General features: G+C 40.4%; 2 protein-coding genes and 1 long non-coding RNA gene across 3 annotated transcripts in view; all 3 read right to left on the bottom strand.

The window, feature by feature from the left end:
* Positions 1-230: 230 nt before the first annotated feature.
* LOC109531979 (dimethylaniline monooxygenase [N-oxide-forming] 5-like) lies at positions 231-13,280 on the bottom strand. Its single transcript, XM_019896521.1, has 9 exons — positions 13,093-13,280; positions 5,423-5,611; positions 4,914-5,079; positions 3,796-3,938; positions 3,226-3,422; positions 2,540-2,687; positions 2,259-2,466; positions 1,711-1,783; positions 231-1,012 (listed from the first exon to the last, which is right to left on the bottom strand). The coding sequence occupies exons 1-9, from the start codon at positions 13,222-13,224 to the stop codon at positions 595-597; spliced, it is 1,674 nt and encodes a 557-aa protein (XP_019752080.1). The 5' UTR covers positions 13,225-13,280; the 3' UTR covers positions 231-594.
* Positions 13,281-14,278: 998 nt separating this feature from the next.
* Positions 14,279-27,786, bottom strand: part of LOC109531980 (dimethylaniline monooxygenase [N-oxide-forming] 2-like) — a 15,209-nt gene continuing 1,701 nt past the window's right edge. Inside the window, exons 3-8 of the mRNA XM_019896522.1 lie at positions 18,017-18,159; positions 17,030-17,226; positions 16,081-16,216; positions 15,391-15,610; positions 15,226-15,298; positions 14,279-14,957 (exon numbers count right to left, since the gene is read on the bottom strand). Of these exons, the coding sequence (XP_019752081.1) occupies positions 14,594-14,957; positions 15,226-15,298; positions 15,391-15,610; positions 16,081-16,216; positions 17,030-17,226; positions 18,017-18,159 (1,133 nt within the window). The 3' untranslated portion in view covers positions 14,279-14,593. The remainder of the gene's footprint in view (positions 14,958-15,225; positions 15,299-15,390; positions 15,611-16,080; positions 16,217-17,029; positions 17,227-18,016; positions 18,160-27,786) is intronic.
* LOC109531988 (uncharacterized) lies at positions 19,305-20,243 on the bottom strand. The gene is made up of 3 exons (XR_002171284.1): positions 19,990-20,243; positions 19,402-19,534; positions 19,305-19,332 (listed from the first exon to the last, which is right to left on the bottom strand). It is a non-coding gene; the product is annotated as an uncharacterized LOC109531988 (long non-coding RNA).

Genomic DNA, 27,786 nt, shown 5'->3' with positions numbered 1-27,786 from the left:
GTGATGTCTGTGACGAGTATACACCTTTAAAAATTTTTTTAAATGTCCATATTTTATTGTGCCGGATGGGTCACACATAGCAGCGTGGCGCTTTTTTTCCAGTCCCTGCGCCAGGTGTTGTGTTCGTGGAGACTCTGTAGGTGGCACTATTTCGCCATCACCATACATTCTCTTGAAGATTAACGTTAAACTCGACAAAAGTGCATTCGGGTAATTACGAGACAGATTACTTCACAGTTCTGCTGAATTTATTATCTTCAACTGAAATAGAGGTTATTATTTTATAGCTTAAAAGAGCTGCCTTTTCACAATTATTGTGGGTGGATCCTGGTACATTTTGGTCCTCTTTGCAATTGTGTATATCTCAGTTCAAAAATTGATCCCTTCCTGTGGTGCAAATGTATCAAAATGCATTGCTTATTGTCCTAACATCAACATATCTATGCCCATAGAGTAATTAAAAAAACGCAGTGTGGATATAATTTCAGTCCTACAAAAAATGGTTTCACCAAACGTGATATTTCAGTTTGTATCTCCTTTTCACCAAGTGAATTAATTATATGATTTAAATGTGTATCACCACTTATATTTATTTCAGTGTCCCAGTGTGGTCAGGCACATCTTGACCCTGTCCAAAAGCGTGTCGGGGTTTTGTAGTAAAGCACCCAGGTTGCTTCTGTTCACATACACAGCCACGCCCATGGTGGACAACACAACAAGTAGCCACTTCAGAGAGCATTTGGCTTTAGCTTGGTCACATGGTCGGGTCTGCATGGGCAGGGCCACCCGGTCCCACTGTGTCAGTATGGCCTGACGGGCTCCGGTCCATTTGCCGGGCCCGCGCAGACGGTACTGGTACGGGGTGATGGGGCCGAAGAGCAAGCTGAGGCCAAGCCTCGGGTCGGTCAACAGAACCCGGAGGATTTTGGGCCGCACACCCACAGGCGTCGCGATCTCATCCATGTAGTTCATGTAGTCCACCTGGATGGTGTGTCTCTGACTACTCACATACCTGAAAAACAGGAGAAACATCTCAGTGCTTCCATAGTGGTACCTTGACTCACAAGTTAAATTTGTACCAGTTAGTTTGTTGGTTATAACTCAATTCATAAAATCAATTTTCCCCATTGAAATGAATGAATGAATGAATGAATGAACCAGCTACACAAAACAGCATTTTTTTGTTAAGCGGTTTTAATAATGAAAACTGGCACTGTGTTGTATAAAAACTAGTGCCCAACCAATGCCAATTCCACTAATTGGGAGAATAAAATTCAGATGACCAATTAATTGGTCCATCAATGAAAAAAACAATATAATGAGTAAAATAACTTGTTTAACTTTACAACAGAGAGTCAAATTGGCAAAAAGTGGATGATTTTTTTTGGGGGGTGGTCATTATTTTTATCTTATGTTGTAATGTGTTAATGTCTAAAGAAAAAAAAACAATTGGCAAAAATCGGCAATCGGATTTTAATAAAGCAAATAAAAAAGAGCTGGCATATCATAACCTTGCTGGTAAATTTTGACACTTAATTCAAGATACCACTATGTTGGTCAACTTACTAAATGGCCAAACCCCAAGAATCCAGGACTTATAGCACATTGTACTATTTTGATGTGAAAACTGTATAGATGACTTTGGTGGAGAAGAACACGTGAGTCCACCTTAAGTGGTGCCACATGGTCTTTATTTTTGTCTCATCTTACCTGTCAGCCATGGTTTCCTGCTTATACTTGATGTCGTCCAGCATGTCAGCCGCTGGAGGGAGCTTGATGCAGCCTGGGCATGCCACAAAATATGATGTCACAAAACAGGTCAAGTTTACTTGTCTCAACACAGTGACAGAAGCGGAAAAAGTAGTCATATTCTGAACGGAAGTAAAATTAAGACACTTGTGTCAAGAGAGACTGGTAAAAGAGAGAGATACTAATTCAACTAAGTAAAAAAAAAAATACAGACTGACATTCTATAGTACAAAAATAAAAACGACCAATGCATTTTTGCTGTCAATTTGATGTCATAAATACTCCCTGGTTCAAGTTACTTTATGTCACTGCTGTTCTTGTTTTGTTTTTTTTTTGTTTTTAACTTCTTCTAACTAACCAAAATCTCGATCAGTCAACAGCTTAACCACAGTGGATTTTAATTCTGTTTTATTAATTTTTTTACGTTATGTAATGCTACGTTTACATTATGTTCCTGGCAGCCATTGCAGAAAGTATTTCTCACCGCGACCTACACAATGGAGTCCTACCTTTGAAGACCCTGGTGGCCCACCTGGCCTGCATCTCAGAGATGGGCATAATGGCCCCCAGAGGCTGCACCAGGCCAATAATGGCCAGGGTGTGGCGCTCCAACTCTGGCGGGAACACGTACTTGTACAGAGATGCCTTGTTGTCTGACACAGTGATCACATGCGGGGCCAGAAAGGGGAAGGAAAACCTGTAGCCTGTGGCAAAAACCTCAAAACCAAAACAAAACAAAGTGCATTTGTGCCCAAATGATGACATGAAGAGATTCTTTTCAATGACCTACCACCAGGTCCACATCTTCCACCACGCTGCCGTCGTCAAATTCCACCATGGAGCCTTCAAATCGGCGAATGTTGGGCTTCACCTGCACTGTCCCCGACAGGATGCGGTTGGGAAGCTCATCGTTCACCGTGGGATGTTGGCTGAACAACCTGACATGTTGAGAACCAATCCCATGACTACATTGACAGCAACGCGGCAAACACTGCCAGAGGTTTTAGATAATGTATATACGCTCTACTACAAAAATAAAAAATATTATTTAAAAAAATATATCTGTGCGGCCCAGTACGAACTGGCCCGGGACCACCGGTCTAAGATGCAGTGCCACCTTTAAGCAACGGCACACTGCCAGAGGTTTTAGATAATGTATATACGCTCCACTACAAAAATGTAAAATATTATTAGTTTTCTTTTTTAAATATATCGCACTGTTATGAGGCCGTGGACTGGTGGTTCGGGACCACTGGCCTAAGATGCAGAGCCACCTTTAAGCAACGGTGCACTGGACTATACCATCAAGCAAAAACACCCTCTCAGTGCCAAAATGTCAGCAGAGCTGCAATGACTTTTGCTGGATGCGCAGATTAGCATTAGCTAACATAGCTAGCTTCCGATAAGCGGCCTTCAAAGCAGCAGAAAATGTAAAGGTAATTCTTTTAACTTCATTCCTGGTTATGCTTTGACTACCTGTGGTTGGGCTTCAAGCTATACAGGGTGTGATTAAATCGCCGGTTGAGTTGACTCTCTCCCAGGTTGCAGACCACTCCGAAAGGAAGCAGGTCCCTGAGCAGCCCAGTCACCCTGTTGATGCCCAAGTCCAGGGGCACACCGTTGTCCCCGACTCTATTCAGAACCCAAGCCCCTCTTCGGGTGCTCAGATAAAGCTGAAAGGGAAGAGTAGTAGTCATTGAAAACAAACCAAAAAAAAATGCTTTTGATCGAGGAAAGATTAATAATTTTCTTGACATTTGCAAGGGAACAGTTCAGGATCCAAAGCATACCACATCTTATGTGTATTTGTCAAAGGCTGTGATCCAAAGCATACCACATCACATGTCTCGCTATCAATCATCTCACATTCCTAAACATAGCACATCTTGTGCCTATGTGTATAAAAGGTAAGAGCTCATGATCCAAAGTATACCACATCAATTGTATATTTATGGAAATGGCTCATGTTTAAAAGCACACCACATTATATTGCTATTTCCAGTATTAGCCCATGATCCAAAGCACAGCACACATGTGCCTATCTACCTCCTTGGTGAACCTGCTGAGCTCCACGGCGATGTCACCTCCGGAGTTCCCGATGCCGACCACCACCACCTTCTTGTTCCGCCACTCCTCGGGTGTCTTGTAGTCACGACTGTGGAAGTATTTTCCCTGGAACGTGTCCAGGCCTGACACAAACAAAACGGCATCCATTGTGAATCATTAATATGGAAAAAATAACACTTTGATCCCTCAATATGCACATGCTGAAAGTTGAACTGAGGTGAAGGTTAACGATAAAAGTAATACTCGGTGAGTGCGTGATTACAGGCTATATAAGGACACAAAGGTTGATTTCTAAAGAGGCATCAGCATGACAACTGCATTGTGCGTCCAAAAAGTATGCCCAGGGATTACATATTTTCATATACAAATTTGTTCCCAAAATAAAAATGAAAGATGTGGAATAAAGTGAAGTGCTGTTAATATGGTGCTTTCTCGATACATACTTTACTTTTTTCACATTTTGATATGATAGCTCAATTCCAAAATGTATTTTAAAAAATTCCCTCAAAATTCTACATAGGATCCCACATTATAACGACATGTCTGGATTTTTTTTTTGTGTGTGTATGCAAATGAATTAAAAAAAAAATCAAATTATCCAAGTCTCCCTGTTGCAACACACCTGATTCAAATGAACAGGTTCAATGTCAGGCTTCCGCAGAGCTTGATGATGATCTGATCATTTGAATCAGCTGTGTTGCAACAGGGAGACTTGGAAAACATGCAGGACAGCGGCCCTCCAGGAACTGAGTTTGAGACCCCTGCTTTAACTGGACAGTTTAACTTGAATTTCCCAATGCTTTGGCTTAGTTCCAAGCCATATTGTGTCCACAAAAATGTGCTTTCCCATTAAACTTTTGTAAATTGGGAGGCACGTTTTTCCTTTTTATTTGAAATGACGAAATTATTGCACTTCTACAAAAGTTTTTTGCAAAATCTTTACTGTTTGACCATTGAGATATTTTATTTCTCACAAAGGCTTTGAGACACTTTTTTGATCAGGAGCGATAAAATTAAATAAACTTGACATCATCTTGCAAATGAATGAAGCGCTGCGAATGTTTTCCATATGCACCACCCTGCTTTAAACATTGTACCTGGGAAGTCCTGGAGAGGCAGGTTGGGGTGGCAGTGGTGTCCGATGCAGACCAGCACGGCGTCAAAGATGTGTTTATTCTTTTTGCCTTCTTGGTTCTCCGTCTCCACGTCCCATTGGCCGGAACGAGAAAAGTCAGCCCTCTGATTCACCCGCAAGACTTTGGTCTGAGGGAATAATATAAAAAAAAAAAAAACAAGTAAAACAAATTGAAAAAGACTTATGTATCGTAGCCATATATAGTTTCGTCATGCTATAGTTCTTATGACCCTTTTGTGTTATTGCAAAGGAGAAATGGACTAACACTGAAGTAACAATGGGAGTTTAATAAATATATAGTATCGGAAATATAAGTGTACCCCGCATTTCATTCTGAGCGACATGGAAAAAAGGTGAAAAATTCCACAACAAGACCACTCGGCACAGTTTTGATTTTTCACTTCAAGAAAGGCAAGTTGTTTGGCCTTGGCGGAGGTCCCTGTGATGTCATTACAATGAATTTCTGCTTACATTGAAGCGTATGTGCTTGCGGAGCTTGAAGTGGTCGGCGTACATGCGGAAGTAGTCCATGATGAGGGTGTTGTGCATGTAGTTGGGGAAGTGGGCCGGGATGGGGAAGTCACTAAAACACATCATCTCCTTGGAGGTGTTGATGATGACAGAGTGGTAGATGCTGGCCCGGTCCGGCTCGGGGTTCTCCTGCAATGACCGCATATTAAAAAATGGACATCGTGAGCAGAACCCGAAGTGGCCAAAGTTCTTACACTTTGTACTTGTGTTTAAAAAAAAAAAAAGACCGGTAAAAAGTAAATACTGATTAGACTGCTTTATTTATTTATTTATTAAAAAGAAAAAAAAACCAACAACACTTTTTTGCATTACTTTTACCCCTGGTGAGTGTGTCACAACTTTGCTAGCACTGTGTGAACTGATTGAAAATCCTAAACTAGCCACGATAACAACAAAGTAACAGACCAAAGAGCACACTGTAAAATCCCGCTGCCTCAGCGGTTTCTCTACTCAGGTTGCTATCTTGCTATCGCCTAGCAAAACAACTGTTAGCATGTTAGCATTTGAGCGATTCTTGAAGTACCTCACCACAGTGCACAATATAAAAATCCTTATCTCGATGCCTCAACGCTTTCCCCATTTAGATTACCACCTTGCTAAATGCTACCTTCGCAACTCTTAGCATTTTAGTAATTCAGATATTCTCTTTCACAATACTACCTGACCACAGGGTTGCTGGAACAGACTAATGTCATTTCCAATTCATTCTTACTAACTGCAGCATTTATCATTTCTCTTTCAGCCACCAAAGGCTTTCAGCAGATATATTTTCGTAACTCAAAGATGAGATGGCTGTGTGGCTATAAAATGAATGCCAGACAAATTAGCATCTATTTTGAAGTCATAGTGTGGTATTTGATTGACAGGTGAACAAGGCGTGGTTTCACGCATTCACGCGCGCAATCTTTGAGAGCGGAGACAACGACTTGATTTTTCACAAATTTGAAGCATCATTTTCTAAACGTGGCCATTTTTTAAAAACCATTCTATGGTTCACATTCCTCCGTGTGCCAGAGCCAGAGCATCTGGCAATCATTTTCTAAACGTGGCCATTTTTTAAAAACCATGGTTCACATTCCTCCGTGTGCCAGAGCATCTGGCCTCCACGTCGCAGGTGTCCTTGTTATTTTTACACCTTATCAGTCTCTAAGATCTCAACTGACTTAATTTCAATCTACCTGTATTTGTACTTGATTACTTCCCACCACTGCAATCAACCCACCTTGCAGGCAGCACTGGATGCAGGCCAGGCCCGAGCTCCCACCTCCAATCACAGCCACACGACGAGGCATCCTGAAGCTGTATAATTGCAGCAAATGTGTAAAAAAAAGTCATCATAGAAGTAGACATTGACAGAATAATTAACAGCACTGGAAATGTGGTTCGATGTAAATAGATTGGTAACAATTAGAAGTAGACATTGACAGAATAATTAACAGCACTGGGAATGTGGTTCGATGTAAATTGATTGAAAACAATTTTACAGGTCAAATTTGACAGAGGTGGTTTTTTTTTTGGTAATTACATCATACTAATTAACATTCTCGAAATGCATAATTAACATTCTCGAAATGCATAATCACAACCTTTAATTTGAGGTATGACTGAAAGTGGTTTGTTTGCAAAAGCATTTCTTATGCTGTTGTAACATTTGACATGGTGCAAAAAATATCATTGGGAATTATAATAATGAATTATGCTGTTGTAACATTGACATGGTGCAAAAAATATCATTGGGAATTATAATAATGAAAAAAAACGACTTTTTTTTTTCACATAAACGTATCTTTGCTTCTACTTGTGTACAGTGTGAAAGCTGCCCAGCAACAAATACGCTCTTTAAAACGACGTGCTCTTTCAAGACTAGCTCTCTGACAAAGAGGCGTTCAAAGTGAATCTGCTCCGTGCAAAACACATGCACGTACACCACGCAAGCCAAACGTCTGTTTATCAGTACAGTCGCACGCAGCACTCAGTCTGAGAGTGAATCTGCTCCGTGCAAAACACATGCACGTACAACACGCAAGCCAAACGTTTGTTAATCAGTTCATCAGTTACAGTCGCACGCAGCACTCAGTCTGAACTAGAGTCAGGCTTAATGAACAACACGCTTCAAACTACATAAATCTCGCCAATGTTGCAGATGGAATCTCCAACGGTCGAGACCCCAATTGAACTCAGCAAACTCGAGTCAACTTTGCTTCTTTTGTGGCTTTAAAAACTGCACAGGAAGATGACGCAGCAGTAAAAACAGTCGACGCTCTCTTACCCGCTTTGCACTCAAGACAAGACGAAGGGAGTGACTTGACTTCTGTTTTTGTGTTGTCGTCCCCTCGCAGCGGTGCTTGGAAGTGGGAGGAGTGGCAGAGTCTCCGGCGCCCGACTTTGACCCCTGAACTCTTCACAGCAGCGTGATGTGCTGGAAAAACAAACAAAGGGTCTCGCTCGCCGGACATTACATTAGGTACACTTACATAAAGTACACAAAAGGTTCCTGCAACAAAATAGCTGCTTTTTTCCCCCTTTTTCTTTCTTTCTTTCTTTCATTCTTTCAACAGATTGCAATCAAACAAACTAGTAATGACGATGACAAAAATTACGTTATATCGCTGTTGAAAATAAGAAAATAAAAGAAACACTATTATTTTAATTCAATATGTACGAAATATATCCTGTACACAAATAGTTTTTGAAGACCAGATTTGTTTCCTCATTACTGTACAACGTTATTCTTATAATAATGAAGTTCTTGTATCGGTAATATGATTTTTGAAATTAAAATATTTATAGTCAGACTTCATTCTTGTGAAACTGAGATATGCTTTTTTCCCATTGTCATTATTATTGTAAAATTATTTTCCCACAGAAATGTACATCTTCATTCTTATTTATCTTGTAATATTATGGAATATATTTTCCTCTCATATCAAGAATTTATTCTTGTAAGATTTATTTTGATCATACTGTGACTTTTTAAAAATTGTTTTTGCATATTATGGATTCATTCCTGTGAAATATATTTTTCTCCCCATTATCAAACTGTGTTGTTTAAAAGAATACTTGCCATATTAAAATAATTTCATTTTAAAAATTATTTTTCCCCCTCATAATGGAAAACCTCTGCAGATCTTGTGCTGTCATGTGACTCCCTAAATGTCAGGAAAAGACTACTAGAACACCTGAAATTTGGGGCTAAACAAAGGCACTTTTTGGGAAAGGTGTGCTGACTTCCATGAGTTTGAATGTGATGAACACAGCCACATCCCCACTTGTGAGAGGGTGTGCACATTTGTGCAAATGCATAGTTTCAATTATTAATGATTTCCCTCTTTATTAAAAAAAAACAACTAAATTGAGTAGTGTAAGTTATAGAACACATTCATGGCAGAAAAAGTATTTGAAATGATTCATCTTGTCTTGGTCTCAGCTTTTATTTCATAAAAACCTGCCATTCGCATAGGGGTGTGTAGACTTTTTACATCCACTGTATATTTGTCATTTCATATAATACATATATTTGTGTGTTCTGTCAGTGTTTTGTGGCTAAAATTAAATGTGCAACTTCGACAAGAAAGAGTTTTGTACTACAAGATGTTATGTATAATAAAGATATTAAAAAAGCTACAATTGGGCTGCTTGGCCATCAAAACATCTGAAACTGTTCTAAGAGAAAAAACAGGACATATTAAGATGAAGATTCTTGTAGAAACAAAAAGTCAGTATGGTGGCGCCTGTCAAAAGCCCAATGAGGCCATAAGATATCATTGCTGTCGGTAGTCCCGATTCTGCTTGCCGGCTTCGGAATGGTTGGTGCACACGCTCCCATTGGGTGAGAATAGCCCGGCGGGCTCCGTCCCACTTTCCCGGTCCGATCAGGCGGTACTGATACGGGGTGCACGGACCCAGCAACACATGCCAAGCCAGCTTGGGGGTCGCTGAGAAAGAGCCACAAGATGTTGGGTCGAACCCCGGCCTCCACGGCCAAGGAATCCATGTACGGCAGGACGTCCACCAACAGTGGGTTTTTCTTGCCATCGGTAAAACTAAAATCACAAAGAAAATTTAAACAAGAGTCCTGGAATGTTTGTACTTCATGTAGATGTTACTTCTGACAATTGGCTTCTAAAAATATCTTAATTAAACAATTGTTTGACTGATTGTAAATAATAACATAAAAAGCATTTGTAAAAAAACAAAAAACAAACCTTTAACAGTTTTATTACATATGATTAAATTGTTGTTTAATGTAAAAATACAAAATTAGTCATGTAACAATTTTAAATATGAATTTTCAATTTTGATTTATTGCAAATGAAAATAGTAAAATAAACAATTACCGGTAGGTATTGCAACAAAATTTTAAAACCATTTTCACCTTTTAATGAATCTGATTGAAAATATTTGGTTAATTTTTTGGAAATAAAGAATAGTCAACAAATATTTTATTTATACATTTAACATTTATTAAGTAATTTGTGAATTAATGTATCATGCATAACACAAAAATACAAAAAAATGCAACATTCTATTTTTTTACTGCATTTGTTTATCAATTGCAGTAAACAAACAGTAAACTAAACCATTTATTATAAAATATTAATTAAAAATACTACTAAAATTTAAAATTTAACATTTAACATTTTTAAAGAATTGGTTAATTTACTGTAAATAGTAAAACATTTATAAAAATGGACACAAATATAACCAAAGGTGCCATACCGTTTGCACCTTTTTGCCCTTTCTCTCTTGATGTCCTCCATCATGGCTTCCTGTGTGGGGAGACTTATCAAACCTGCATCAGGACACATAAGGAGAAAACAGTGGATGGATGGATAGCCAGTACAAAATCTGAATGTTTCACAGTGCGGCTAGAGTATATTTAGGCAAGTGGCTATCAGACTTTCTTTGTCTCATGGAATGCCTTATGGAGGTTTCCTTTGTTCTCAGCACACCACAGCAGGGTCAAGGACATTTAAAATGAACAGACTCTGTTCTGAAATAGGCAGCTGAGTTCCTTTCATCTCTGGTTTACCTTTAAAAACACGCGTGGCCCAGCGAGCCTGCAACTCTGCCAGAAGGTTGACGGCGCCGAGGCCGTCGATCAAGCCGACCACAGCTAGCGTGGGCGAGGTCAGGCCGAGCGCGAACACGTGGCGGTAGAGGCGGTGTAGGGGGCCCGGACCGCACTTGCCCTGCAGGTCGGGGGGCAGGAAAGGGAAGCTGTAGTTGTAGCCTGTGGCGAACACCACCACGTCCACCTGCCACACAAACGAGAGGTTCCAATCCACTGGCACATCACCAAACAAAAATATGACAGAGTATTAATATGGTAGCCATGGTGATCTTGTCTTAATATACCCAAAAATTAACTTTTCCAGTTTGAGGTCTGGGCCCGTTCAATTGAACGCAAAGCTTGTAAACTCGCAGAAAGTTATTCTGTTGTGTGAGTGGCAATCAGTTGATACAGAAGTTTATTTTACATTCTGCCCTCTAGTGGAAGATTTTTTAATTACTCCACCTGTCACAATATGCCACGCGGGCATGTTTATATAACCAAACGTATTTGTAATGACATAAGAATGGTTAGGAATCACTTCAGGGCACTACGTAGTGGCTAGACGCTCACCTTATGAACTATGGTACCATCATCAAAGATGGCATCCGAACCACTGAAGCATTTGAGATTAGGTTTGACCTCGACACGTCCTGAGATGATGCGAGACGGCAGGTCGTCATTCACAACAGGAATCTGAGCGTAAAAGCTGACAGCACCACGGCACAGTATAGCAGCCAGTTACTCTTATAATCTTTGCAATTATAAAAAAATTTTCATCTCTCACCATATCACGGTTTACTTTTTTTGTGGAAATTTAAACATTCAATTTAGCAGCCAGTTACTCTTATAATCTTTGCAATTATACAAAATTTTCGTCTCTCACCATATCACGGTTCACTTTTTTTGTGGAAATTTAAACATTCAATCGCCTTACCTGTGTTTTGGTTTGATGCCATACAGTCGGTGATCAAAATACCGATTGAGCTTCTTCTCTGTCATCTGGTTGACCCTCGAAAGAAACAGCTTCCTCTTCAGCCCGTCAATCCGGGAGTTCCCAATGAGGTCCCTTGGGAGGCCGCCGGGACCCACGCGGCCCACCACCCACGCTCCGCTCCTGGTGCTGAGGTACACCTGCACGCTCGGCACAAACAGAAGCGAGATGAAAGATAGCTTCTTCACCGACATCCGCGCACGGTTGTTACCTTCTCGGCAACTGGACTGATATCCACGGCGATGTCGCTTCCCGAGTTCCCCATGCCGACCACTATCACCCGTTTCCCTTGCAGACCCTCAGGGCTGCGGTATTCCCAGCTATGGAAAACGACCGGTGGCTGCAAAGTCTGGAGTCCGCCTCACATCCACCACAGCAGTCTGAAGGCACACAATGGAGACAGGGTCCACAAATATGGTGTTTAAAAAAAAATAAAAAAAAATCAACTTGCCATCCAAAGTTCATGAAAAAATTATTATTATTCCCCAATAATTTTTAAAATTAAAAAATATAAATTTATAGTGGTACCTTGATTCACACATACAACTTCAAAATTGACCCAATCTTTTTTTATTTCTGATTTCGCCTGGCGAGTTTGTGACGCCCCCACCTTGAAGCGGATGTGCTTCAGCAAGTTGAAGGACTGGGCGTAGAGGCGCAGGTAGAGCAGCACCTCGGAGTGGTGCATGTTGTTGGGGAGGTGGGCCGGCGGCGGCAAGTCGCTGAAGGTCATCATCTCTTTGGAGGTGTTGATGATCACCGACTGATAAATGTTAGCTCGACCCGGCTCTGGTTCCTCCTGAAAGAATCCCAGATTACAGGATTAGGAAAAGTGGCCATTGCTGTGCATAGTTGATTGATATGAACAAAACTAGTCAAATAAAGTTGATGGTTGGGGAATATAAACAAAAATTGGACAGATTTGATACAATCTCAGTAAAATCACATTACATGCTTTTTTAATCAAATCATTTCTCATTTTGCAACAACAGATAACCTAATGAACATTAAGTAACTAGATATGTTACTCATGTGATTCAAATGTGCTGTGACCCGACTAAGCTAAAGGTTGTAAAGTAACTGGCCAGCCAACAAACATGGATCAAAACGTAGTACTGCGAAAAGCCAGCGCAAGTTGGATATTATGTCATTTCTCGTTTTACTTAATATTTAACTCTTTCAGGGACAGCAGTTACTATTATTTATTTATTTCATTAGGACAGCGCACATTAATCAACACAACAGTGTAAATGGGCCAGACTTAGCGTAAATGCTAGTCCTCAGCCATAGTCCCAAGGCAGAGTACTTAACATTTTTTTGGTCGAACGTCAGAATTTTCCCATTTCCGAGTTTTATAGAACAGACCATAACCCCAAATCCGATGAGCCAATGACAAACAACTGAGAATGAATGACATTCATGACCTAAAATGTGTGTTCTATATTTTGTAGAAGAAAAGATAGATGGTTGTATTTTAACATTCAACTTCATTCAGATTCTTTTTTTTTTTTTAAACAGGGCGTGTGGTAAGGCAAAAATATGAGTTTGTTAGCTGACCCTCACCTTGAATCTCCACAGACCACCGATGTCAGGGCCGCTCTCGAAACAGGTGGGCTTCAGACCTTCATCCAAGCAGGACTTGACGCTGGTCAGACCCGAGGGCCCCGCGCCAATCACGGCTACCGTCAGAGCCATGTTGCCAACTGATGGACCTTCGACTGAAGGGCAGCAACTAATTAACTGACTTTGTTTTTCTGTTTCTCTGCTTTTTTCATGGGGGGAGTGGTCATGGTTTATGACATTATAAATGTTACTTTTGTCATACAGTACAGTTTTGCCGTACAGTTAAATATGTCTGGTCAAAAAAGACTTTTTAAATAGTTTCTTTTATAAAAAGTCCATCAGTAAAAAAAATAAAAGACTGCCAATATATTATTTTTTCAATGAAAAGTATTTAAATAAGACCAAACATGCAAGTGTTTTGTTCCATCTTCCATGAAAACCACAGCAAGCATCCTGCTCCTTTAGTGTCGTCTCAGCATTGATCTTAAGTTGATCAATAACCACAAGGGATAGATAAATGCTGTGAATGTGAAACTTTCATACATGTGGATAATATACGTTCACTTCAAGGAGTGAATCCATTTTACTGCTGTTTTGACTCTGTGGTGGACTGTCCCGTTGGTAGCCACATTGCTCAACATGCACTTTTTAGCTTGACTTGCATCGGAATGTAATTGCTCCTGTTGGGGGAAGAGCGGCCTCCTCTTCCCCGCGTGTTCGTTGAATTTCGGACGAGGAGAATGTCGGTTCTTCAAATAAAGGCTGGAGTCAACGAACAGTTCCTTCGAAGGGTTTAATTTATTTTTCTGCAGTTTACGAAGCAATTCGGGCTCCTGAGGGTTCCAGGTTTCAGTCAGGAAGCGTCAAAGAAACACATTCATGAGATTATACAGAGACAATATGATAATGAGAGGCGGGGAGGCACAAATGCAAATAAAATAAAATAAAATATAGCACCATAAACCCAAACTAAAGGGCCAACCGCCCAGCATGTTTCTTCAGCAGAATGTATTCACGTTACCAACAGTGATAGCTAGCTTGCTAACTATCAAAGCAACATGTTGCCTCACGTTGGTGAGATAGCTAGCTCGCTATTTCAACATGTTACCTCATGTTACTTATATCAGTGTTTCCCCGTTTATGGGAATGTACAGGTGTGTGTAAGCACCTTGTAAGAGGTACTGTACTTGGAAACATTATCTCAGCCACTTATGCTCACGAGGGTAGAGGGCATGCTGGAGCCTATGCTAGCATGACTGAGGAAGTATTCATGGTATGACGAGAGGTTTTGGGAGGCAAACGACAAAACAGGCTTGGGAATCACTGGTTAAGCTCACTAGCTTGCGAGCGAAACATTTTACCTCCCACAAAGTGCACTTGGTTGTGGTCATGTAGTGACGGTGTTTATAAACTAATGTGTTTGTAAATTGCATGAATGTACCGGTAAATATTTAGCAGTACACTCGCTTAAAATATTTCAAGTCTTGGAAGACAGAGTCCGTTAAGTATTGTAGAAGGATCCGCACAACAGGGCTGCGCTCGAAAAAAGCACCATGCCCACGACGGAGGACGGCGCTTTTGGGACCATTCTGATCTTAAGGGCTTTCGGGTCCACTTTTTTGTTGAATGGCCGAACCACCCGGTCCCACTGAGAAAAGATGGCCTGGCGAGCCCCGGCCCAACGACCCGGCCCGCTCAGTCGGTACTGATAGGATGTGAAAGGCCCAAACAACACCTGGAATGCCAATCTGGGATCTTTCAGGAGCAGCAGTGCCATATTTGGTTTAACCCCGATCTGAGATGCCACTGAATCCAGGTAGGACATGTACTTCACCTGGATGGGGGTACCCTCATAGCAGGCGTACCTAAGGGAGGACAACCCCCCTTTTTAAAGACAAAGGGGATAGGATGTGAAAGGCCCAAACAACACCTGGAATGCCAATCTGGGATCTTTCAGGAGCAGCAGTGCCATGTTTGGTTTAACCCCGATCTGAGATGCCACTGAATCCAGGTAGGACACGGAGTTCACCTGGATGGGGGTACCCTCGTAGCAGGTGTACCTAAGAGAGGACAAACCCCCTTTTTAAAGACAAAGGTGGCAATGGACAATGATCTTTGCTGTTCTTCTTGTACCTTTGGTGCATCGTTCCTGTTAATGTTGCTATTTTATCCAGCATCATCTCCTTGGTCGGTAACCTTGCTAAACCTTCAGAAGAGCGTGAAAAACGATGTTATTTATCTTATTGGGGTCCAACTTCTGATAATTAAGTCTTACCAGACCAGATTTTGGGGTTTTACCTTTGAAAACTCTGGTGGCCCAGCGGGCCTGCATCTCTGCCAGCGGTGATTGTGACCCCTGGCCGAAAATTAATCCCACCATTGCCAGCGTAGGTTTAGAGAGCCTGGGTGGGAACACATGTTTGTAGAGGCACAGGTGGTAACCCGACATCTCCTGCAGGTTCGGTGGCAGGAAGGGGAAGCTGTATTTGTATCCTGTAGCGAACACCACCACGTCCACCTAAAGAAATAAATGCATAGTGTCTTGAAGAAGTATTCATACCTCTTGAACCTTTTCACATTTTGTGGCCTTAAAATCAGCGTTTTAAGTTTTGCCTTGTAACAAATTCATAGCTGTTGAGAACATATGACGCGAAGATAGCCACTTTGTTTTGTCTTGTTCCATCTCGCCTCCCCCCACCTGTTTTTGTTGATGATGCTAAGCTAGCCAGTTCTGGATTGGTGTTTTGTGTTTTGGACCCTTTTCTTTGAGGTTTTAAGTCAAATTCTGACCTAGTTTGAGTATTGAGAGTCTGGTGTATTATGTACGATGTAAATGTTCAGCAGCACATGTTTATGAGCCACAGAAGGTACTGCTGTTCATTTAGCAATGGCCTTCAAATGAGCTGAGTGGGTAACTTGTCAGCATGGGAACAACAGCGTCTATGATCTGAGATCATTTCAGTGACCACGTGTTTTTTCCGAACATACCTGGTCGACAGCACTGCCGTCGTCAAAGACCAAAGTGGATCCACGGAACTCCTTGATGTTTTTCTTTAACTGAATGCGGCCTGAGATTATCCGAGCCGGTAGGGCGTCACTCACCACGGTGTTTTTCTCAGAAATACTGAGAGAGAGGATGGGTTGGTTAATACACATTTTTTTTTTCAATGACTCCCTAAATGCCATCGGAATTACAATTTTTAAAAAAGTTGTAAGCTATGATTAAGAAAAATAACAAAAACAAAACATTTTTCAGTGAAAAAAAGGTTTGTTGTGATCATTTTTTTCTCAATCTTTACAAGAACAAAGGGTAAAAAAAAAAAAAAGTCATAATCTTACAAGAACGTCTTAATTTTCCAAACTCGTTGTAATATATTAATAGTAACGTCAGAGTTTAACAAGGGAACAGAGTAATATTTGAACAAAAGAATATCAAAAATCCAACAGAATTATCGTAAGATTACACAAATTATTTTTGACAAAAATAGCAGTATGTTGAAGAAAATAATCTGGCTGTCCCCAACCCCCCCCCAATTTATTTCTTTATTTATTCATTTATTTATTTTTAAATAGCGATGACAACAAATGGGGACGTGGGCGAGGTTGACTGAAAATTTTTAATGACTTTAGTGGTAGTATCAGAGCCATAACAGAGACGGGACTACGGCAGTGTCCAAGAGAATTCTGCAGTTCTGGCAAAGGGCTGTGTAGTTTAACACCCGACACTGACTTATCCCGCCCTGTTGTGTTGTGAGCACTTGTCATTGTTCAACAAGTGTCGCCCACGTCACATCCAAACAGGATGTGGTGTCGCTGTGTGAAAGCGATTTTCTATCCTGACTGGATTCTGTGTGATAAAGCAAGTAAATGCAGGGTCTTCCATTACAGCTCGGATACGACCTCCAAAAGCTTTCAGAAGGAAACTTGACATTGGTACCTGTGTTGTGGCTTCAGTCCATAGAGCTCATGATCAAAAACGTTATTCAACATCTTCTCAATTGTCCTGCTGCTCTGAGAAGGGAAAAGGCTTTTGAGCATCTGATCCATGCGGGAGCTGTACATCATGTCCACTGGGAGGCCCCGGGGTCCCACGCGGCTTACGACCCATGCCCCGCTCCTTGAGCACAGGTACACCTGCAGGTCACCATGCAATCTCATGGTTAATTCTACGGCTGAAGGTTTTTGGGGGTTTTTTTGCCCTCAATATTGTGATTCAGTGCAGTAATTTTTTCAAAGTCCTCTTCCCAAACAAACACAAGCAATTAAATTAATCTTTATTACATACAACAAAAATCCTTTAGGCTAACACTAAAATGAAGTCAAATGCTCCACAAATCAACAAGAAAGATATCAATCTGAGTTGTGAACTTGCTAAACACTGAAAAAACACTATAACTCTACAGTATATAAATAAAATATACATATAAAAAATCTAAAATAAATAAAGCCGAATGACCGACCGACAAAAAGGAAACAGAGGTTGATTTATTTGTTTAACTTTATGTGGTTCCAGTCTAAACAGAGTAAAATTGACACTTAGAAGAAAATATTCAGAATGAAATGTTGCTCAAAGTATTTTTTTTTACCGCGTACGAGAGAATTTGTCTTTCCGATCTATGTAGGTGGAGAATCAAAGTTTAATCATCATTTTGAGGGTTCTGTGAAACGGAAAGTCACTGTAGAGTGAAAATATGTGTCTTGTAAATTTAACACTCCACAGAAAAAAAGTTTTAACATCCCTGCAAAATTTCAATTATTATAAAAAAAAAAAAAAAATCCACACACAATGTCAATATGAGTTTAATTAATTATTCAGCCTCAGTTAATTCTTTCACCGATCAGGTTTTAGATAATTTTTTTTTTTTAAAAGGCGCGGTCGGGTATTTATCATTCGAGATGGAAGCCTCACTGTTTAAGTACACACCTGTTTAGCAACCTGACTGATCTCCACCGCGATGTCACCTCCGGAACTTCCAATCCCGATGACAACCACTCTTTTCCCGCGCATATCTTCAGCGTTTTGGTATTCCCGGCTGTGAAAGTACTTGCCAGTGAAGCTCTCTATACCTGGACCGTGGACATTGAAAAAAAAAAAAAAAAAAAAAGAAAGAAAAAGAACCTGTGATCTCTGTCAAACTGTGCACAAACGTTTGACAAGAAATTGCTAAATCTCGAAAAGCAGAGTAGCCAATCAGAATACAGGATCACCTTCAAGTCTGTTCCGGGGTAACCAATGCGTTCTACCTAAAATAATGGTTGTTAACGTCAATCCAAGTGGCTAGCAAGATTATGGACGAGCGCAATCTGAATTTGAACGCAACTCAGCAAAATTTCCTCTTTTTCGAGAGTCTCTAAAAGATGACTTGTTTTATGTTGAGAGGGAAGAAATTTCATCTGTGCTGTATGTTACACATACGTACAGCACATTTGACAATAAAGTTGTATTCAATTCAATTCAATTCAATTACAGTGAGCACTACTTTTTACAACAGAAAGATCTTCAGCTCATGTCATCATAGTTTCTAAGCACCAAAATGGCCACAAGGTGGCAGCAGAGAGGCAAGGTGCTTTTCAGTGAAAGACGAAGGACAGCTTCCAAGGAAATTCTCAGAGTAGGTGAATTTGCAAAGAAGTTCAGACTCCTGCGAAGTGATTATTAAAGTTTTTAGTGGGGTAACCACCTCCTGAAAATTCAACCGCAAAACGTTAGTGCCAAGCTCCCTAAACTCCACAAATAGCGAGGTTCACCCTTGCAATCAATGACGGGGTGGGTACCTGGAAAGTCTTTGAGTGGCAGGTTGGGGGTGTTGAAGAGTCCCGCGCAGACCATCACGGCGTCGAAAATCTCACTCTCCTGCCGCCCGTCGCGCCCCTCGGTCTCTACGACCCACTGACCGGTGTCAGCATAGTCTGCAGTCTGCCTAATGCTGACCACAGCCGTCTTGAGACAACCATAAGCAAATATAAAGGCAAACTTGGATGAGTTCGGGTTAAACTTAAAAACTAATGTTCTGTTACGGCTTTATTCCTAAATGGAATAAATTCTCTGAAATTTGTGCAAACAGTGCTCCGCATAATTATTGGCACGCCAGGTTATGGAGTGTTCTTACGTTTCAATTTAATTTTTTTTTTTTCGACCATTCCTCTCTCCACAATCTCTCAAAATCATCCATATGGCACACACACACACACACACACACACACACACACAATATTGGCCCGTCCAGGCTCCGGTTCCTCCTGTCATGTGTCAACAGCAAGTTGTTGGCTAAATCTCAGCCGAAAGTGTTTTTTGTTTCGAAAGCAAACCTTAAATCTCCATAGACCGCCGATGTCAGGACCGCTCTCAAAGCAGGTGGGCTCAAGACCTTCTTCCAAACAGGATTTGATGCTGGTCAGGCCTGACATCCCGGCGCCAATCACGGCTACCTTCTGAACCATGCTGGAGACAAAAGATGACATGTTGGGGTTCAAGACAGTGTGTGTTTTCTACGGAAGCCCTACCGAGTTCCATGACAGTTTTTCCCACTTTCTGATGTCGTCACCATATTTGTCCATTCCTTTATTATTCCTTTGGGCCATTTGCCATAAAACAAAACCTAAACATTCCTCATGGTCTACACAGATGTTTAACAATGTCTTTCCATGTGGAAATGATTTGCGCAAAAGAGAAAGCATGACAGTGAGTGTTGCTGACACACCTCAAACAAGAAAATTGCACGGCCATTTGCCATAAAACAAAACCTAAACATTCCTCATGGTCTACACAGATGTTTAACAATGTCTTTCCATGTGGAAATGATTTGCGCAAAAGAGAAAGCATGAGAGTGAGTGTGGCTGACGCAACTCAAACAAGAAAATTGCACCAAAGCAAACAACACACAGCAAGAACAGTACCTTGGAAAAGATACGTAGTCTTCAAAAAAAATCACAAAATGAACTCCCGTGAATTCATTCCCGTTCACAAGAACAGCTGAAGTGAATTGTCAGGCTTCTTCGGACAATCAAACGTATGAGTCTGTGCGTGTGTGTTCCTTGACAAAATTATCATTCTTACAGACCACGCCCTCATTTCTGTTGCCACCTGGAGTTGGCAGTCTGATGAACGCTTCATTCAGAAAGACAACAATGAAGCAAAGTATAAGTTGAGCAAAAACCTTTGCAGTTTTCAGTTGTAACAGCAACACAATTACAAAGTGTGACACAATAACCACAGACCAGGAAATGGAAATTACGGCGAGATTGAAAAGCATCTGGATGTTCTTTTCACGTGTAATCCTGTGAACCAACAGCATGATTGGTACAAAGGAGCAGTTGTGCCCCACACAAAAGAAAACTTGACATTATTTTCTGAATAAATGCTGTGAGTTGGAGAAAAAAATCAAGATAGTTACATTTTTTTGATTTTACAGAAAAAGTAGGATATTTTTTTGACTTTTTCTTGATCCAAAGTATCTTTAAGGACAATGTAGCACAATTTGGAGATAAAAAAAAAAAATCCAACTATCGAGCTAACTATGATATTAAAAATTAACTGCTGTAGCTAACAAACAAACACTCAGTCACTTATAACTCCAAAGTTATTTGTTTGCCTATAAGCTAACAAAGTAATTAGCTTGCTATCTACTGGCTAACCACGATTGAAAAAAGTCGCATATTTTGTGGCTATTAAGTGGCTTTTTCCCCCTCAAATCCAGCCAGCTAACAGACACATTTGCTAGCTAGCTACTACTTAGTTCATACTTTTCTTAATTTTTGGAGTGGAAACCAAGCAGTAGATTCCAAAAACAAGAGAAAGCAGTTCAGACCGTTGCGTTATGCTCTTATTCAAAAACTCTCAAATTTTCTTTTTTTTTAATTTTATTTTTTTATTGCATATGCTAACATAAATAGCAGCAAACCAACAGCAGAAAGGCTAACAATAAGCATTTGAATGAGCAGAAAAGGAGTTTGCTGTTTCTCTTTGACTTGAGTTGTCTGTCACAATGTGAAACTTGTTTTTCCACCTGACTGTCAATGAATGCTAATAAGTCGAGGCTTTACACTCGCTTCAGTGTACTTCTAGAACAATCTTGACTATCATCAGTCAGGTGAGACTCATGTAACACCATCAATGCATGCAATGATAGGCTGTAGTAGATTCCAAAAACAAGAGAAAGCAGTTCAGACCGTTGCGTTATGCTCTTATTCAAAAACTCTCAAATTTTCTTTTTTTTTAATTTTATTTTTTTATTGCATATGCTAACATAAATAGCAGCAAACCAACAGCAGAAAGGCTAACAATAAGCATTTGAATGAGCAGAAAAGGAGTTTGCTGTTTGTCTTTGACTTTGAGTTGTCTGTCACAATGTGAAACTTGTTTTTCCACCTGACTGTCAATGAATGCTCATAAGTCGAGGCTTGACACCCGCTTCAGTTTACTTCTAGAACAATTTTGACTATCATCAGTCAGGTGAGAGTTATGTAACACCATCAATGCATGCAATGATAGGCTGCGTGTTTTCTTGGAGGTGTGGTTTGCAGCTGGACTGGCACATTAAGGAACATACAAACTACAAATGTCCTCGGGGGGCTCCCTTCTGTTACACAATATGAACGACATGAACCTAAGAGGGAAGGAAAAACAAGTTTCTCTGGCTAGAAAAACGTGATTTTTCTGAAAACGTTCAGGCACAGTATCGAGTCCCCTCCAAAAGTAGTGGAGCGGCAAGCTCTGTTCATTTGTTTTTTCTTGTATGCTGAGGACATTTGGGTTTCAGATCAAAATATGAATATGAAACAACACTTCTGAATTCCAGCTTTTAATTTGTGGTATTTAGATTTAGGCGTGTTCAACAAATCAGGAGAGGGCATCTTTTGTTTGAAGCCACCCGCGTTTGAAGTGAGCAAAAGTACTGGAACATGTGACTGATGGGTGTTTGGAGTTGCTCAAGTCATGCCTCTTTTAGCTTGATTGCTAAAACAGAAAATTTGGTTGTTTTAGCTTTGGGTTTCTCCTTGTGAGTTTGCTGTTAAGCCAATACAGTATGAAGATGAGAGAGAGAGCTGCATGTGGGAGAATATCAAACCATTTTGAAGCCGAGAGAAGATAGTCGATATGAGCGATTGCAAAAACATCGGGCATAACCAATACAATAATTTGGAATGTTCTGAAAAAGAAAGAAGGATGATCCAAAATACACAAGATCATTTGTGAAGCATGGTGGGAGTAATGTCATGTCTTGGGCTTGCGTTGCTGCTTCCGGAATGAGCGTAGAAGGTCTTAGTTTGACCATGTCAACCACCGGACCTTAAACACCTCAAACATTCACCTCTTCAAGAGGAGACTGAAGGGAGAGACCCCAAGCAACCCCAAGCAAGGAGTGCATCCATTTTACTGTCGTTTTGACTCTGAGGTGGACTGTCCCGTTGCTAGGCACATTGCTCAACATGCACTTTTTAGCTTGAGTTGCATCGAAATGTAATTGCTCCTTCCTCTTTCGCGTGTGTCTCCAGGGACATCAACTTACTGAAATAGTTGAAAACTAACAAACTAACGAACTAGCATACGACTTCAAAAGCAGCAAGAACAAGTCATTCAGATTCAGAAAACTTTATTTATCCCTGTGGGGCAATTCGAGTTGTGCGAGAGCGGCATATTATAGAGTCAGCCATGCACTTCATTTTCTTGTTAAAAGGCCACAGACAGGCTTACATGCACGCATACCCACGCATAAATGCAAATAAAATAAAATAAAATAGAGAACCATAAACCCAAACAAAAGTGCCAAGCGCCCAGCATGTTTCGACAGCAGAATGTATTCACATTACCAACAGTGATAGCTAGCTTGCTAACTATCAAAGCAACATGTTGCCTCATGTTGGTGAGATAGCTAGCTCGCTAACTATTTCAACATGATACCTCACGTTACTTATATCAGTGTTTCCCCGTTTATGGGAATGTACAGGTGTGTGTAAGCACCTTGTAAGAGGTACTGTACTTGGAAATATTATCTCAGCCACTTATACTCACGATGGTAGAGGGCGTGCTGGAGCCTATGCTTGCATGACTGAGGAAGTATTCATGGTATGACGAGAGGTTTTGGGAGGCAAACGACAAAACAGGCTTGGGAATCACTGGTTAAGCTCACGAGCTTGCGAGCGAAACATTTTACCTCCCTTAAAGTGCACTTGGTTGTGGTCATGTAGTTCCTGTGTTTACAAACTAATATGTTTGTAAATTACACAGCAAGGCTGCGCTCGAGAAAAGCACCATGCCCACTACGGAGGACGGCGCTCTTGGCACCATTCTGATCTTAAGGGCTTTCGGGTCCACTTTTTTGTTGAATGGCCGAACCACCCGGTCCCACTGAGAAAAGATGGCCTGGCGAGCCCCGGCCCAACGACCCGGCCCGCTCAGTCGGTACTGATAGGATGTGAAAGGCCCAAACAACACCTGGAATGCCAATCTGGGATCTTTCAGGAGCAGCAGTGCCATGTTTGGTTTAACCCCGATCTGAGATGCCACTGAATCCAGGTAGGACACGGAGTTCACCTGGATGGGGGTACCCTCGTAGCAGGTGTACCTAAGAGAGGACAAACCCCCTTTTTAAAGACAAAGGTGGCAATGGACAATGATCTTTGCTGTTGTTCTTGTACCTTTGGTTCATCGTTCCTGTTTCTGTTGCTATTTTATCCAGCATCATCTCCTCGGTAGGTAACTTTGCTAAACCTACAGAAGAGCGTGAAAAATGATGTTATTTATCTTATTGCGGTCCAACTTCTGATAATTAAGTCTTATCAGACCAGATTTTGGGGTTTACCTTTGAAAACTCTGGTGGCCCAGCGGGCGTGCATCTCTGCCAGTGGTGGTTGTCCCCCCTGGCCTAAGATTAAGCCCACCATTGCCAGCGTAGGTTTGGAGAGACTGGGTGGGAACACATGCTTGTAGAGGCACAGGTGGAAACCTGACTTCTCCCGCAGGTTCGGTGGCAGGAAGGGGAAGCTGTATTTGTATCCTGTAGCGAACACCACCACGTCCACCTAAAGAAATAAATGCATAGTGTCTTGAAAAAGTATTCATACCTCTTGAACCTTTTCACATTTTGTGGCCTTAAAATCAGCGTTTTAACTTTTGCCTTGTTATAAATTCATAGCTGTAAGAACATATGACGCTAAGAGAGCCACTTTGTTTTGTATTGTTCCATTTCGCCTCCCCCCACCTATTTTTGTTGATTATGCTAAGATAGCCAGTTCTGGATTAGTGTTTTGTGTTTTGGACCCTTTTCTTTGAGGTTTTAAGTCAAATTCTGACCTAGTTTGAGTACTGAGAGTCTGGTGTATTATGTACGATGTAAATGTTCAGCAGCACATGTTCATGAGCCACAGAAGGTGCTGCTGTTCATTTAGCAATGGCCTTCAAATGAGCTGAGCAGGTAACTTGTCAGCATGGGAACAACAGCGTCTAGATAATTTCAGTGACCACGTGTTTTTTACGAACATACCTGGTCGACAGCACTGCCGTCGGCAAAGACCAAAGTGGATCCACGGAATTCCTTGATGTTTTCCTTCAACCGAATGCGGCCTGAGATTATCCGAGCCGGTAGCGCGTCACTCACCACGGTGTTTTTCTCAGAAATTCTTCGAGAGAGGAATGGATTAATACACTTTTTTTTTCAAATGACTCCATAAATGCCATAGGAATTACAATTTTTAAAAAGTTGAAAGCTATGATTAAAAAAAAAAAATCAGTGGAAAAAAAGGGATGTTGTTTTTCTTTTTTAGCGTCTAGATAATTTCAGTGACCACGTGTTTTTTACGAACATACCTGGTCTACAGCACTGCCGTCGGCAAAGACCAAAGTGGATCCACGGAATTCCTTGATGTTTTCCTTCAACCGAATGCGGCCTGAGATTATCCGAGCCGGTAGCGCGTCACTCACCACGGTGTTTCTCTCAGAAATTCTTAGAGAGAGGAATGGATTAATCCACTTTTTTTTTCAAATGACTCCCTAAATGCCATCGGAATTACAATTTTTAAAAAAGTTGAAAGCTATGATTAAAAAAAATAAATTAAAAAAATTCAATGAAAAAAGGTTTGTTGTTTTTCTTTTTTCTCCCTCAATCTTTACAAGAACAAACGGTAAAAAAAATCATAATCTGATTTTTCCAAGCTCATCGTAATACATTAATATTAAAGTCAGAGTTTAACAAGGGAACAGAGTAATATTTTCACAAAAGAATCTCAAAAATCCAACAGAATTATCGTAAGATTACACTAATTATTTTTGAAAAAAATAGCAGTACAGTATATTGAAGAAAATCATCCGGTTGTCCCCCAAAAAACCAAAACTTTATGTTTTTATTCATGTGTTTATTTTTAAATAGCAGTTACAATTTTTAAAAAAGTTGAAAGCTATGATTAAAAAAAATAAATTAAAAAAATTCAATGAAAAAAGGTTTGTTGTTTTTCTTTTTTCAGTGACAACAATTGGAGGGGCGGGGGAATGAAGCTGAATTAACATTTTTGTTGACTTTAGTGGTAGTATCAGAGCCATAACAGAGACGGGGGACTACGGCAGTGTGCAAGAGAATTCTGCGGTTCTGGGAAAAGGCTGCATAGTTTAACACCCGACACTCAATTCTCCCGCCCTGTTGTGTTGTGAGCACTTGTCATTGTTCAACAAGTGTCGCCCACGTCACATCCAAACAGGATGTGGTGTCGCTGTGTGAAAGCGATTTTCTATCCTGACTGGATTCTGTGTGATAAAGCAAATAAATGGAGGGTCTTCCGCTACAGCTCGGATACGACCTCCAAAAGCTTTCAGAATTTTAAATAGCGGTGACAACAATTGGAGGGGCGGGGAAATGAAGCTGATTTAACATTTTTGTTGACTTTACTGGTAGTATCAGAGCCATAACAGAGACGGGGGACTACGGCAGTGTGCAAGAGAATTCTGCGGTTCTGGGAAAGGGCTGCATAGTTTAACACCCGACACTCAATTCTCCCGCCCTGTTGTGTTGTGAGCACTTGTCATTGTTCAACAAGTGTCGCCCACGTCACATCCAAACAGGATGTGGTGTCGCTGTGTGAAAGCGATTTTCTATCCTGACTGGATTCTGTGTGATAAAGCAAATAAATGGAGGGTCTTCCGCTACAGCTCGGATACGACCTCCAAAAGTTTTCAGAAGGAAACGTGACATTGGTACCTGTGTCGTGGCTTCAGTCCATAGAGCTCATGATCAAAAACCTGATTCAACTTATTCTCCATTATCCTGCTGCTATGAGAAGGGAAAAGGCTTTTGAGCATCTGATCCACGCGGGAGCTGTACATCATGTCCGCCGGGAAGCCCCGGGCTCCCACACGGCTTACGACCCATGCGCCGCTCCTTGAGCACAGGTACACCTGCAGGTCACCATGCAATCTCATGGTTAATTCGACAGCCGAAAGTTTTTATTTATTTTTTTATTTTTTTTATGTCCTCAATATTGCGATTCGGTGCGATTATTTTTCAAGGTCCTCTTCCCAAACAAGCAATAAATTAATCTGAATTACAAACAACAAAATCCTTTAGGCTAACACTAAAATAAAGTCAAATGCACCATAAATCAACATGAAAGATATCAATCTGAGTTGTTCACTTGGTAAACACTTAAATAACACTATAACTCTACAGTATATAAATAAAATATACATCTACAGTATAATATCTAAAATAAATAAAGCCTAACGACCGACCGACAAAAATGAAACAGGTTTATTTATTTATTTATTTACTTCCTGCAGGTCACCATGCAATCTCATGGTTAATTCGACAGCTGAAAGTTTTTATTTATTTTTTAATTTTTTTATGCCCTCAATATTGCGATTCGGTGCGATTATTTTTCAAGGTCCTCTTCCCAAACAAACACAAGCAATAAATTTATCTGTATTACAAACAACAAAATACTTTAGGCCAACACTAAAATAAAGTCAAATGCACCATAAATCAACATGAAAGATATCAATCTGAGTTGTTCACTTGGTAAACACTTAAATAACACTATAACTCTACAGTATATAAATAAAATATACATCTACAGTATAATATCTAAAATAAATAAAGCCTAACGACCGACCGACAAAAATGAAACAGGTTTATTTATTTATTTATTTACTTTATGTGGTCCCAGTCAAAACAGAGTAAAATTGACACTTCGAAGAAAATATTCAGAAAAAAAATGTTGCTCAAAGTGTCTTTTTTTTACTGTGTACGAGAGAATTTGCCTTTCCGATCTATGTCGGGTGCGATTATTTTTCAAGGTCCTCTTCCCAAACAAACACAAGCAATAAATTTATCTGTATTACAAACAACAAAATACTTTAGGCCAACACTAAAATAAAGTCAAATGCACCATAAATCAACATGAAAGATATCAATCTGAGTTGTTCACTTGGTAAACACTTAAATAACACTATAACTCTACAGTATATAAATAAAATATATAATATCTAAAATAAATAAAGACGAACGACCGACCGACAAAAATGAAACAGGTTTATTTATTTATGTATTTACTTTATGTGGTTGCAGTCTAAACAGAGTAAAATTGACACTTAGAAAAAATATTCAGAAAAAAATGTCGCTCAGTTTTTTTTTTGTTTTTTTTTACTGTGTACGAGAGAATTTGCCTTTCTGATCTGTGTCAGTGGAGAATGACAGTTTAATCATCATT

This window comes from Hippocampus comes, unplaced genomic scaffold (genome assembly GCF_001891065.2).
Source record: "Hippocampus comes isolate QL1 unplaced genomic scaffold, H_comes_QL1_v1.1 scaffold22, whole genome shotgun sequence".
Taxonomy (NCBI): domain Eukaryota; kingdom Metazoa; phylum Chordata; class Actinopteri; order Syngnathiformes; family Syngnathidae; genus Hippocampus; species Hippocampus comes.
The sequence above is the reverse complement of the archived record's forward strand: the minus strand, read 5'-3'. Positions and strand labels throughout refer to the sequence as shown.